The sequence below is a fragment of the Perna viridis genome, chromosome 4, assembly GCF_037379345.1.
Source record: "Perna viridis isolate PV_CMFRI_1.1 ecotype Kerala chromosome 4, ASM3737934v1, whole genome shotgun sequence".
NCBI lineage: Eukaryota > Metazoa > Mollusca > Bivalvia > Mytilida > Mytilidae > Perna > Perna viridis.
In genome coordinates, this window is record NC_142448.1 from 35638645 (window position 1) to 35653628 (window position 14984).

Genomic DNA, 14984 nt, shown 5'->3' on the forward strand with positions numbered 1-14984 from the left:
TTCTACTGAATTATCATTTCAATTGTTCTGATATAAACCATATCTAATAAAGATTGTTTGATTTACTTACTTTGCGCTACCATTGAAGTAATAAGGAAATCAAACCTTCAGCAATAAGTAAGAGAAAATCCAAAGGCAGTGACAACATCGGAAACACAAAGAATGGAGACAAAACACTAACTCGACACAAAAACCCCTTTAAAAAAGTACATAATTATATGAACAAAACTACCCTTATAAAACCAAGGGTAAGATCAGGTGCACCAACAAGTAATCATCTCCTGTTCCTCATATTGATCATGTTAGTCTGATTAGTAAGTAAATCTGGTAAAAAGGAAGTATGCAAGCTGTCAAAGTAAAATATCTTTTCATTTCTGAGACCGCTGTCTCATAGCCATCAACTAATCATGATGTAGACCATAAAACTTGAGTAGTAATGACTTCAACCTTTGGGCAACATACCTTTTTTGGAGTAATTTGAATGTCAGCAGCTGAGCATTGTAAAGAAAGTCACTGTATCGACCACATTTTCTTGAATAGCAAATTAGCTGCGAGAAATAAACCCCAAAAATATCACCAAGATATTTGAATGAAACTGGTTCATTTTTAGCTCACCTGACCCAAAGGGTCAGTGACAGCTATGGCCATCATTTGGCATCCGTCGTCCATCTGTAATTTTTTCACATTATGATCAACTCTTCTGTAAGCACTGGGGCAAATTGAACCAATCCTTAAAGGAATGATGTATGGAATGTCCTTTACCAAGATTGTACAATACTTTCTATTCCGCCAAAAACAGGGCCGCCAGCATTGATTATAGTTTAACATTGGAACCTATGGGAAAACATATTTTGATCATCTCCTCTGAAACCATTTGTCAAATTGAACCAAACTTTACAGAAATGATAAATTGAAGGTCCTTTACCAAAATTGCACAATTCTTTCTGTTAAGTAAAAAAAAAACATGGCCGCCAGGGCAGGTCATAGTTAAACAATGGACCCATTTGGAAAAAACATATTTTGATCAATTCCTCCGAAATGACTGAATCAAATTGAACCAAACCTAACAGGATTGATGTATGGAAGGTCCTTCAGCTATAGAAAGCGTGACTACCAGCACATTTCATAGTCTATCATTGGACCCTTTTGGAAAAGCACAAAAAAGATCTTTTCCTGAAAGTACCAGTTAAACTATGGTCTCCTTATAAAATGTGTCTGGTAGGTTGCCAGACGACACACTAGGTGACTTTCAGGTAAGCGATACAGGTTCTTCAGAGCCTCTTGTTTATGTTGCATAATTCCACAAACAGGATGTTTTATGCTCCCAAGAATAAAAGATTCCAGGGGTATGTAGGTTTTGGTTTGTATGTTTACTGAAAAAAAATACAATCCGTTTAGCCATTGCTGGAATGTATTATTCACAACTATCAGAGTTATTCAAACAAAATAATTCAACATTTTCATAATTCTATTCATTCAGACCAGAACAGATGTGTTCTCTTTTTAGCTCGGCAGACACTGGGACACCCAAAACATACTGAAAGTTATTGATTTCTTCCTCATCCCTTTCACCATCTTGAATGCATTCCTCACAGCTATCAGAGTGTTCCAAACAAAATTCATGAAGGGTAAAACTGCCCAAAACGACATTTACTACGCATTCCATATCCATCAAATCTATATATTTCAACCGCCTAAATCGCCCTTTAAGGGAACCAAAGGATCTCTCGACTGACATACGAGTAGCACTGTGAATGTAATTGTAGCATTTCTGAGAAGCATTCAAATTTCCGTAATCTTTAAATGAGGTAAAAAGCCAGTCTTGCAATGGGTATGCAGAATCTCCTAGTAAATGAGTATAACCACGAAACAGTGTCGGTATTGCATGCAAAGGAAAACAGATTTGAATTTTTTTTAACACCCTTGAGTCGTGTACTGATCCTGGCCAGCCACAATAAACATCAAGAAAATGCATACGTGTATTGCATACAGCCTTGAGTATAATAGAGTGGAACCCCTTCCTACTTATGTAATTTTCATGATGTTTGGTTGGCGTTCAAATGGGAATTTGAGAACCATCTATCGCACCAAGTACTCCGGGGAATCTTTTCAACTGTTGAAATTCATTTATTGTACGTTGTACTCTATACCCAGCTGGCCACTTAATGTGATGTGGCATTAATTCACAGCATATTATAGATGAAATACATTTCACCAGATTAAAAATGGTAGCTTCACACACTCCAAATATATCTGCAAGTGTCTGTATTGTAAGCTGTGTCGACACATATTTGACATAAATCAACAACTGTTTTTCCACTGTGGTTTTCATGTTACCATTTTGATTCCCATGTATCAAAAATGGAGCTAACTTAGTACCTAAGGACTCGAAAGTATCTCCATTCATTCTGAATCTGTCGCGGAAATCGTCAATCCTATAAATAAGTAGTATTGTCTCGACATAATTGGTGACCCGAGCCTTCCAGTGTTGTCTTTTTTTCATGAGCACTGTAATGCTAATCATTAGAATTACATTTTCATTTGCAATCAATTGAAGATAAGTTGAAGACATATCATCCTCTGACTGTAATAATGTATCAACAAGCTCCATGTCAGCCATAATAAATCTATCAACTTTTAATTTACGAAAAAATCTCCAAACCAAAACTGGTTTGAAACCTTTTTCAAACTTTTTGAAAACTAGTTTCAAACCATGAAACTGAACTAGAACCGGTTTTTTATCAATAAATTCGCACTAAAGTTGCCTCAGCCTGACACTGTCACAGTCACATTCAGGGTTCCGGGTCGTTTCGCCCTTTTTCCCCTTCGCCCTGGGTTCTTTCGCCCCGAGTCGTTTCGCCCTCTCTAATTCGTTTATGTATCATTACAACAAATAAATAGTTGATGATACATTAAAAAGAGTTCGTTTATGTGATGAGTCATTTTATCCCTCCATTTTTATGTATTTATTTCTTCTGTTAAAAAAGGTAAGAGATTTTTGCCCCTAGGCAATTATTGAATTCTCTCGATCCTCCGTAGACATTTATTTATTTATTTATTTAATTATTTATTTATCTATCTATTTATTTATTTATTTATTTATTTATTTAGAGAAAAAAAAAGATCGAAGATTTTGCCCCTACAAATGTTGAATAGTTTGTATATTTATTTAGATATCTCTCTCTCTCTCTCTCTCTCTCTCGGAATATTGTGTAACTGCATAGACAGCGTGTCAATTTAATAAAAGAAATTAATTTTGAATCCACAATAGGATACATAACTAAATATACTAGAAATGTATAACAACCTCTTTCATTTCAGGTTTTGAAATATATTTTCCTTGCAATTTTAACATTTTTTTTTTTCATTTTAGGATGGCACACCAGACTCAACCAGAAATCCAGTTCCGGCCGTGGAATATACAGACTGATCCCGCTGTTGAGAAGGGAGGCTGAACTCATCGCCATCAGTGTTGCTTCCGATGGCGATGACCTTGCGAGGGAGACCAATCGCCGCTACAACCGACTGGACGACAAACTCAAGGAACTGTGGACCATGTACCAGGACCCTTCCACTCAGATGACAACAACAACGTTCCTCAAGAAGATTGGACCTATATACCGATTTTGCGACTGATGATATTGTGATCCAGTGTTTTTGAACGATGTAGTGACTATTATAATTAGTGCTTTTATAATTCCCATGATCATGTTGTATTTTTATCCCTGTCATTTACTATGTGTTATTATATGTAACTTATATAAATAGTGCTTTTATTCTCAATCAAATTTTAATCATGCTTCATTTTCTATGTATTCTTTAAACAGTTTGTTGTAACAATGTGCTAGTAATTGTGCTCTTATACTCATGAATTATTTAAATAAATGTTCAGAACTTATATTAATCTCTTCTGTCATCACCATATATCACATTTATTCTCGAGGCCGAAAAAGATATATAATGACATAATTGGTTATCAATATCTTCCAATTTTCTCATTTCTCAATAAATATCTCTTGTGACATTGCCTCAGAATCAGCAACTGATGGGCTTTATTTGAAAGAAAAAGGAATACCAGTACAAGTATCTATCAATTTAACAATTAGATCAACCCCTACTATACAAACATTCAAGTTTTTATTCACAGAATAAACATGTATTCTTACCTGTCACAACACAAGCCAATTAACAGGAAAATAAATCTAAGGAGGGCAAAATGACCCATCAATTACTCGGTATATATAAACACATGTATATCCAATGAGGGCGAAACGACCCTACAATAAGGGCGAAACGACCCTGCAGAAAGGGCGAAACAACCCGGACGAACGGGAAAAAGGGCGAAACTACCCGACGCCACATTCAGTTCCAATGTTTCAGCCAGCACTCCACAGTATTGTAGAACTGCCTGATTTTGGTCTTGTAATCTGATGCTTTGTAACATTTATCACTTTAAAAAATTGTCAAGCATCTGTAAATCTATATATCTAGAAATAGCTCAAGCCAAGGCCTTCAGGATGCAGTAAAAATTTTCTGGAAAAAAATTACCCACAGCATATAGGGTTACCATAGAAACCATGCAAAAATATGCGAAAATTTGCAAAAAAGTTCATAAAATCAGGTTTAAAAATATCAAATTTCCCGCAAAATATCTGAAATTTTTATTTCAATCCCTGAAACTGTTCAAACTTTTCCCTTCAAAAACCCCTTCCTCATATGGGCATCGCCGGTTAGATTTTGAGCTATTTCACTTTGTAATCCACTTATTAAATTTAGCATGGTAAAAAATTGACTTACTTTCACTTTCACAATGAAGTCAAATTGTCATTGAAAAAAAGCCCCTTCAACATTGAATATATATAAAACATTGCAAAATACTTTTAAAAGTCCCCTTTTTTCAGAAAATGTTTTATCAACAATAGATTCTTCATTTTTAATCACTATAGCAACTACCGGTTTCCATTCATGTCATTTTTCATCCCTAGCCAAAAGTGCGAAACTAAACTAAACTGTGGAGTGCTGGCTTAAGCAAAATGCAATATTAAATATTGTAATTTTCTAGTTATTTCTTGAAAGCTTACCTTCTTACGAGTAAAAGGATACCAAATTTATCATAATTGGACAATTGATAACAATTTTAGAGGCATTCTCATACTAGGCTATCTCCTCTTCATTAGTGGAGAACTTTCCTTATACCTAAGTACAGATATGCATTTCACTGTATTTGCTATAATCATCTTTTAGATGAAAATTTCCACTTAAAACATACAAAATCACAACCCATATGTACTTATAAACCCTAAATTTGGGGTTTTGTAAGCTTTTAACACAGGTTTTATGCCAAAATAGTGCATTTGAAGCTCATCACATGAAAAATCACAGAAATCTGAATGAACTGAAAACCAAATACTAAAACGCCCACTCCAGGTCTAAGGTTATTAAACCTTTGCTTATTGTGCACTTAAAAGTTGCCCGGTTAACTATTTTACATGTAACCTGCGCAAATATTTAGCTTTTAAAAATATATTTCATTCTTTGTGATGGCAAGAGCCATATTCACACATGAATTAGTTCAATGATTGTTCTGTTAACTTTGCAAAAAATCTGCATACTTGGTTGCTAGGGACTTATTAGCTAACAACAACATAGGTCCATGCCATAAGTTACATTGTTTTAACCCTTGTATCAAAGCATAGCATAAAAACACTAGTTTCTAAGGTGTAAAGCAATTTTTTAAATGTGTAGGGGTATAGGCAGTTCCCTTTAAGCCAGCACTCCACAGTATTGTAGAACTGCCTGATTTTGGTCTTGTAATCTGATGCTTTGTAACATTTATCACTTTAAAAAATTGTCAAGCATCTGTAAATCTATATATCTAGAAATAGCTCAAGCCAAGGCCTTCAGGATGCAGTAAAAATTTTCTGGAAAAAAATTACCCACAGCATATAGGGTTACCATAGAAACCATGCAAAAATATGCGAAAATTTGCAAAAAAGTTCATAAAATCAGGTTTAAAAATATCAAATTTCCCGCAAAATATCTGAAATTTTTATTTCAATCCCTGAAACTGTTCAAACTTTTCCCTTCAAAAACCCCTTCCTCATATGGGCATCGCCGGTTAGATTTTGAGCTATTTCACTTTGTAATCCACTTATTAAATTTAGCATGGTAAAAAATTGACTTACTTTCACTTTCACAATGAAGTCAAATTGTCATTGAAAAAAAGCCCCTTCAACATTGAATATATATAAAACATTGCAAAATACTTTTAAAAGTCCCCTTTTTTCAGAAAATGTTTTATCAACAATAGATTCTTCATTTTTAATCACTATAGCAACTACCGGTTTCCATTCATGTCATTTTTCATCCCTAGCCAAAAGTGCGAAACTAAACTAAACTGTGGAGTGCTGGCTTAAGCAAAATGCAATATTAAATATTGTAATTTTCTAGTTATTTCTTGAAAGCTTACCTTCTTACGAGTAAAAGGATACCAAATTTATCATAATTGGACAATTGATAACAATTTTAGAGGCATTCTCATACTAGGCTATCTCCTCTTCATTAGTGGAGAACTTTCCTTATACCTAAGTACAGATATGCATTTCACTGTATTTGCTATAATCATCTTTTAGATGAAAATTTCCACTTAAAACATACAAAATCACAACCCATATGTACTTATAAACCCTAAATTTGGGGTTTTGTAAGCTTTTAACACAGGTTTTATGCCAAAATAGTGCATTTGAAGCTCATCACATGAAAAATCACAGAAATCTGAATGAACTGAAAACCAAATACTAAAACGCCCACTCCAGGTCTAAGGTTATTAAACCTTTGCTTATTGTGCACTTAAAAGTTGCCCGGTTAACTATTTTACATGTAACCTGCGCAAATATTTAGCTTTTAAAAATATATTTCATTCTTTGTGATGGCAAGAGCCATATTCACACATGAATTAGTTCAATGATTGTTCTGTTAACTTTGCAAAAAATCTGCATACTTGGTTGCTAGGGACTTATTAGCTAACAACAACATAGGTCCATGCCATAAGTTACATTGTTTTAACCCTTGTATCAAAGCATAGCATAAAAACACTAGTTTCTAAGGTGTAAAGCAATTTTTTAAATGTGTAGGGGTATAGGCAGTTCCCTTTAAGCCAGCACTCCACAGTATTGTAGAACTGCCTGATTTTGGTCTTGTAATCTGATGCTTTGTAACATTTATCACTTTAAAAAATTGTCAAGCATCTGTAAATCTATATATCTAGAAATAGCTCAAGCCAAGGCCTTCAGGATGCAGTAAAAATTTTCTGAAAAAAAATTACCCACAGCATATAGGGTTACCATAGAAACCATGCAAAAATATGCGAAAATTTGCAAAAAAGTTCATAAAATCAGGTTTAAAAATATCAAATTTCCCGCAAAATATCTGAAATTTTTATTTCAATCCCTGAAACTGTTCAAACTTTTCCCTTCAAAAACCCCTTCCTCATATGGGCATCGCCGGTTAGATTTTGAGCTATTTCACTTTGTAATCCACTTATTAAATTTAGCATGGTAAAAAATTGACTTACTTTCACTTTCACAATGAAGTCAAATTGTCATTGAAAAAAAGCCCCTTCAACATTGAATATATATAAAACATTGCAAAATACTTTTAAAAGTCCTCTTTTTTCAGAAAATGTTTTATCAACAATAGATTCTTCATTTTTAATCACTATAGCAACTACCGGTTTCCATTCATGTCATTTTTCATCCCTAGCCAAAAGTGCGAAACTAAACTAAACTGTGGAGTGCTGGCTCATGATGTGTGCTCCGGATAGTGGGGGAAATATTTAATATTTAAAGAAAAGAATGTTTCCGTTGTATGTTATATTTACTCTTGCAATATTACCTGACATTTTTTTATTCTACAACTCCAATCAGGCAATCTACTAACTATGTCGTCATCTACCGAGTCCAGGGAAAGGGGAGTGAACCGAATCCGGATTGTTTCTCCATAATTCCGGTTCGCACCTGAGTGGTTTTGCCCTACTACCGGTTCGCCCTGGGTGGTTTCGCTCTAAATCTTGTTCGCCCTGCGGGGTCCTACTATAAACAAAGAGTGGTAAAGAGCACAAAAGTCTGGAAAAGACTGGTACCGAAATATTGATTTATTTTATTGAATAAAAGTTTCTTTGTATCTATATAGTGATATTCTTTTATTTTTAGCTAAAATAAATGTGTTTGGTGCATTTCTGTAGACATTTATTTACATACGGTCACTTCAACATTTTCTTTTCTCCAACGTGGCGGCCATAAAGTCTGGAGGTACATAATTCGTGACAATTTCAGTGTGTAATATTGTTTTTAAGCGAGTTGTAGTTTAATCATGTTATTTTGTCATTTTCATATGTTTTTAAAGCTTTTTCAGTCTTTAATATTGTATTTTATCACTCATTTATAACTCCCAGATGTCACGACAGATTCGTTATAAACAAAGGATAGAGCAAGTATAAAATGAATTCGGAATGGAGATGAAAAAAACGTAATGTTCAAATAGATTTATTAATTAGTGGTGTTTTAAGCCCGATCAGCACAGAAAGGCTATATCCAGGCAATGTTCATATTAGACAACTATTACATACAGTAATTATGTAAATAATGGAAGAGCCCCCACGCCACGTCAAGGCTATGAAACGTGTGGGGGTGCACCCCCAAAATTCTTTAGCCAAAGTTTCGGTGATCAACCACACCCCCTCCCTTCATTTCCTTTTATGTCGGATAATTTTGGTTTCATATAGAAAATTTATTCTGGAATATTCAATCAAAAAGTAATTTATAAAATTTAAAATCCACAAAGAGACTGCAAGGAACCACAATCGTCGGGATATTCACTGTGTTTTTTCAACAAGCGGCGTTGCCTGTAGCTGGTGTCACCAAGTACGAAGTAAACGTTTTGCTGGACACAAGGTGGGATGGAGGTCAGGGTAGAAGTCGGAAAAGCTTTGGGTTCTTTAACAATACCCGATAAATATATAAAGTTACGCTGTGTTCTCGCTAACGAGATGTTCATTTCATTGGCTGTAAACTTAGCGGAAATATAACGAATATTGTAATTAGCCACGTGCATAACAGCTTTGCTTTTTTTAGGTTAAACCTCTAGATTCGGCATCATTTAGATAATAATTTACAAATATTATTCAAATCGTAGACATTTATTTGAAATTTTAAACAAAGCAAGTACATATATTCAGGGGGTCATTTTTTTCTGTAAGTGGAAAACGGGGGTTCAGTTTTTTTGTAACTTCAAGGGGGGGGGGTCATATTTTCCACAGGGATTTCAAGGGGGATCCAAATTTTTAGCTAAGCAGAGCATTGCACCAGTCCAATTAAAACATATTTTCCCACCATTAACCATTTTATTTCATTGTCACATGCATGATCTCTGGTAAAATCAAGTTCACACATCAACATAAACATCAGGACCTAAAACATTTACAGTTATTAAATAAAATTGGTTCGACTTATCTGCTAATGATTCAATTTCCTTACAAATATCTTGAATCTCAAGAGCTGTGTGTGATTCTGCTTGATTTTGATCAGACTTTTCCAAAGTATCAAGTTTTGGAATTGAAGACTTGAATTTTTTATGGTAAATATTCTTTAACATCTCAACTGCTTTTGCTTCAAAGAGTAATAAAGGGAACTACAGTTATAACGGTAATAAGAAGAATGTTATCCAGGGACAAAGACAACCCAGATATTCAAACCAGAACCTTTTTTCGCCTATTGCATCTTTGCATTTATATAAAATCATACATCATTGTCCTGCCTTTCTATTTCAAATGAAATCCTAGCCCCGACCCCCACTCATAAAAATCAACATGGTTACGGAGGCGTATCCAGGTGGGGGAGTGGCGGGCATGCGCCCCCCTAAAATTTGCAAAGCATGGGTTGTCAGGGGTAGATTTAGGCGGTATCAAGTTGAAACTTTAAATTTCTCGCTAATTTTACCACAAAAGATATCTACATCGCACCCACTATAATAATTCAAATTTAACCTCAAAATTTGTCACCTCGCTCCGCTTGGCAGAATTTTTACTGTGCGCCCCTATCTAAAATCCTAGATCCGTTTCTGTTACTCCTACAACGTAAGCGGTTGGAATTCCGTTCCTCTAACAGGGATGGCTCCAGACAATTTGAAAAGGAAGGGTGCAAGCCAATGTGATGGTGATGCTAAGACATTATTTTCCATGTTTTATCAATTTACACATGAAAATGACTGATTTTCTGGTAAACAGGAGGGATGCCAACCCCTCTGATCAATGAACAGGTATTACCAGCACAGTTGACTGGTAAGTATCATTCGATAAGATGTCCTATTAAACAGGTGCATCATGAGCTTATGGTATGATTATCCTCACCTCAACATCTCTCTTAAACTTGTGAACTAAAAAAAAATCACAATTTACCAGTCTGTAGAATTTATACAAGGAAACCATGAATTCAGATCAATGCAACGTAAATTATAGGTACAAGTACATGGCATGATTATGATTAGCTCAAAATTCAACAATAAATCCTTCTTTTTCAAAATTTTTTATGTCTGTGAATATTTATATTTTATTCTATTTACCCATGGAACTTGTTTTTTTCATTGACTGGTTGTGGTTTCAATGCATATTGCAATTATTTCTTGCATATCAGGACAAGAATGTTTTACTGTATGAAATGATCCTGCTTTATACTACTCTACTATTAGGACATTTTGAGGCGGTTTCATTGTGCTACCTCACAGAATCAACAGTTGCTTAGCCAAACAGTTGTTACACAAAATTACTTATTTGAGAAGCAGTGAAAGATTTAGCACTCACTAGTCATAAGTATAAAAACTTAAATACATGTACCATTTATGTTTGCCAATGAGATAGTCATTCAAAAAATCAAGCAAGTAACGATTAAGCTTCTACAAGTGAAATCACCACATGGTTATCAATAATGGGCAAACCACATACCATTAAGCAATCTATAAAAAGGCCCAAAAACAAATAAACTAATTACAAAAGACCATAATCAACCTAATCTACAGAAAACAATGAAGTAATTTTTTAGCTCAGTTGATAGAGTGACAGCTTGCAGTGCAAGGGATTCCAGGTTGTATTCCAGGATGGTACTGTCAAGAAGTATACATGGCTGTTATTGTATACATGTATGAAAGTGACTTTTACTTTTGAAGCACAACACATTTAAACCTTGTACATTTGCATAAGAAATGTGATTTTGAAAATCTTTATTTCAAACTTCAGCTTCATATTAGCTTTCATTACAGTGCAAGCAGAGATTTGAACAGCATTGAAGATCATCTAAATTCTACATGTATGAATTCTTTTCAGTCATATACATGCCATGGATGACCTGGAAGTATAAAAATCAGTAATAAATATACATAATACTCATATTCAAAGTTATTGTGATTCATGATTCCTGTATTGAAGTAGACCTCTATATAAGTAAACCCTACATTATATGGCTCATTGGATGTTTTTTTTTCTTCAAACAAAACATCCCATTATGTTAAAATATTAGGTCTATGTTAAAAAATCTTCAGTCAAGTGCCATGGGAACTGTAGTGCTACATTTTAAGCGATAAACACATATGGGATCTATCTACATTACATATGTAGAAATAATACAAATACATTTGTAAAATAAATTGACTAATGAGAGTTTATAGTGAACAATCAACAGACTTTGAAAGTGGGGTCCAAGCTATTAATTTCCTCATTTTTGCAAAATTTTTCCACATTACTTCCAACATTTCCCAACAAAAGAGGTGGTTCCTACCTTTGGAACTCCCCAAATCAATATTAATTTTTTTTCTCCAAAAAACAAGGCATAAAAATATTGTATACAGAACCTCAAATACCTACACAATCTATTATCATACTTCATTTGAACAGAGCTTCCTGTTATGTATGACTTGTCTGGTAACTTGTATCATTGGTAGGTGAACATGACGGCTGCATCCAAAATTTTCTGGAAAATATCAAAACATATTTCCTTTTAATATGGAAAGAGATACTGAAAATCAACATGGATAGACTTTTATCATACTGTCATGACTATGGTATAATTGTCAATGTTCATGACAACATACTGTGCAAAAGAAATCTGATGACTGATAAAACTAGTTCCTTATCTTTAGTTACTGATATACAATGTAAGTCAACAGCTTGTATTTATGGATCTCTTAAAAGAGTAAAAAAAATAGCACGATAAACTTCTTAAAAAATTGAAAATTGTGTCTTACATAAGGTCATACAAATGTATATGTTAATGTTTTAGATTAATTTCCAAATCATATAATTCATGTAGTTTTCTTCAATTTATGTATGAAATGTTCCCATATGACTTACATGTACAATACATTGGAACATTAAATATTGTTTTTGATTGCTCTTGGTCAACTATTCAGCAATACTTGTTTCACTGGAGTTTCCTTAACCTTGTACATGAATTTATTTTTGTTCTCAAAAATGAAATATGGGGTACTGTATACACAAATAACAGATTGTTCTAAGTTGTAAGGTTTTGTTTGTGTTACCCTATAATCAAGTAACTGTACAACTCATCATGTTCAACAAGTTTGTATCATAGACTGTTTCATTTAAATGAAAATCAACAGTCATTGACTCAAGGACAACTCTTCATGTCTTTATAAAAATGTTTGTATGAACTATGGAACATGTATACAGTACAGGTATAAGGCTTAAGAAAGTTTTTTGTGTACTATATCTCCTGTAATTTGAACTGCACTCATTTACTTAGACTACAGCACATGATTTAGACAAATTATAATTAACAAATACATGGTATATGATAAACACTTAAGTTATTTATCATAATTCTTCCAGCTAAATAAAACATTTGTATTTTCATCATGGCGCAACTGTGAACAATAATGAATGCATATCATTAATGTTCGTTCGTTTTGCTAATCAATTTTTTGATATATAAAAATATAAAAACAAAAATATAGCACACAATTGAAATAAAAACAAACTGTCATTTTCGAAATGAAAAAATATATTCAAATAAAACATTAATTTAGCGACAAATATGCCAGAGTTCATAAGCAAGCTGCTGATAAAAAACACAATGGAGAAAATTTTAAATAGTTTGGTGTTTTTTGTAGAAGGTTTGCAATTATCTTAAACTACCAATTTCAGGTTCATATGTATTCACCTTAATGTGTCACTTACTTTTTGGTGGAATATATGTCCAAATGTGAGTACACGAAACTCAAATTCAGAAGACCCCAATCTGACAGCAAGGTTTTTCACAAAATACCGTTCTGAAGTCTGATTTTAGTTCAAAAGTCATGTAAAAGTCTGAGAATTCCAAACTTCTGTTTCCATGGGCTGTTATCTCAAATGTTTAGGATGGATGCTAGACGTTTCGTAACCTGGTTGTTTCGTACCAGGTCGATTCGTACCTCAATTGAGACGTTTCGTTTCTGGGTAAATTTCAAAGTGGAATGTTTCGTACCTGGGTTAAATTTCATAGTGAGACATAAGGCAAGATTGTGAAGCATTATAAGCAAATGTGAACATATATAACAAAATTTCTTAAACATTTTACATGACACATATACAGACAATTTTCATAGATGTTTACTTACACACATACCTATAGAATAGAAAAACTTGATTTGTCCAACATCACTGAGGTGCACATCGTCTCTGTCAAAATATCTAGGCCTCTGCCAAGAGCTCTGATGTCTCCAGTATTTTATACCACACTCATTCACCTTGCTAAGTTCTTTATTTATACCTTGAGGCATACCTTTATATTGTTTATTTGTTTATATTGACACCATTGACATGATAATTAATCATTCACTGTTGTTAGTTATAGAATGTATTAAACAATCAACTGATACCAATATCCGATGTAATTAGCAATCAAGACACACACCCCAATAAATAAATTTACCTTATATTCATAAGACTGAACATTTATAATATTACTTCAATATTAAGATCACCTTTAAGCGAATTAAAAAAATATCACATGAAAAATATAGCAGTGATTACACCTCGAAAACTTGAGTACAGATAAGCCAGTACAAGGCGAAAACTTAAAGGGCAAATGCACCTAGATATATGAAATCTTAATGCATTTAATGTTTCAGACAAGACTGTAGGTGAATATCTTTCAGATTTTTCACAACTTTGTTTATTTTGACCACTTTTGTAATTTGGAAAAAAAGAAATGAATTGCAACAATACACAAATAATTTCTATTGTCTGAAACATATAACCCAGGTACAAAACATCCCACTTTGAAATTTACCTAAGTACGAAACGTCTCAACTGAGGTACGAAACGACCCGATTACGAAACGTCCTGCACCCAAATACAAAATGACCATATGTAATTATAAAACCACAGCAAGTAATATAAAATTGACAACACGTAAACAAATGTGTATCTCATCAGACAGTTTAGGCGTTCCATATTTACATGTAAACCTCATTTTCAAATAAAATTATTTGTTAAATTTTATCCTCATATAGTCTATTACTGAATATTTACTTAAACATCATGGGTAAAAACAGTTTTATTGGCAGTGTAGGGAACCATAAGAATTTTTCAATTATCTTTAAAAAAAATGAAAAAGTTGCGATCATATAAAGTTGATGCCTCAATGGATTTTTTGCCAACCAAAAAGATGTCACAGGTAAGTGATGACATCCTATATACTATGAGGCACCTACCATTTTTATATTGAGAGGGGCAGGAATATTTAAAAAAATATATATATTAATTATACTTTGTAGAGAAATAAAAAAAACAAATTTTTTTCTGTGGCAAGAAAAAAATAATAAATCCACAATGGTAATAATGTTGCATTCTGTTTTTTATAAAAAAAAATGTTTGGGTAGAAAAAAAAAGAAAAGGAGCACAGAGAAATGGTGTGTACATATAGTGAATATGAGGA

General features: G+C 33.4%; 1 protein-coding gene across 5 annotated transcripts in view; it reads right to left on the reverse strand.

Moving 5' to 3' along the window:
* The window catches only part of LOC148619895 (uncharacterized), a 42449-nt gene extending 33409 nt beyond the window's left edge, over window positions 1–9040 (reverse strand). For 4 of the 5 annotated variants that reach the window (XR_015921664.1, XR_015921663.1, XR_015921662.1 and 1 more), the window contains exon 1: window positions 2380–2791. Coding sequence is in view for 1 of the 5 variants with exons in the window: in XM_088580296.1 (XP_088436422.1) it covers window positions 2380–2620 (241 nt within the window). In the remaining 4 variants the exon portion in view is untranslated. Of the gene's footprint in view, window positions 1–2379; window positions 2792–7893; window positions 8091–8876 lie in introns of those variants that run through there. The other variant, XR_015921665.1, reaches the window with a different exon arrangement.
* Window positions 9041–14984: the final 5944 nt, after the last annotated feature.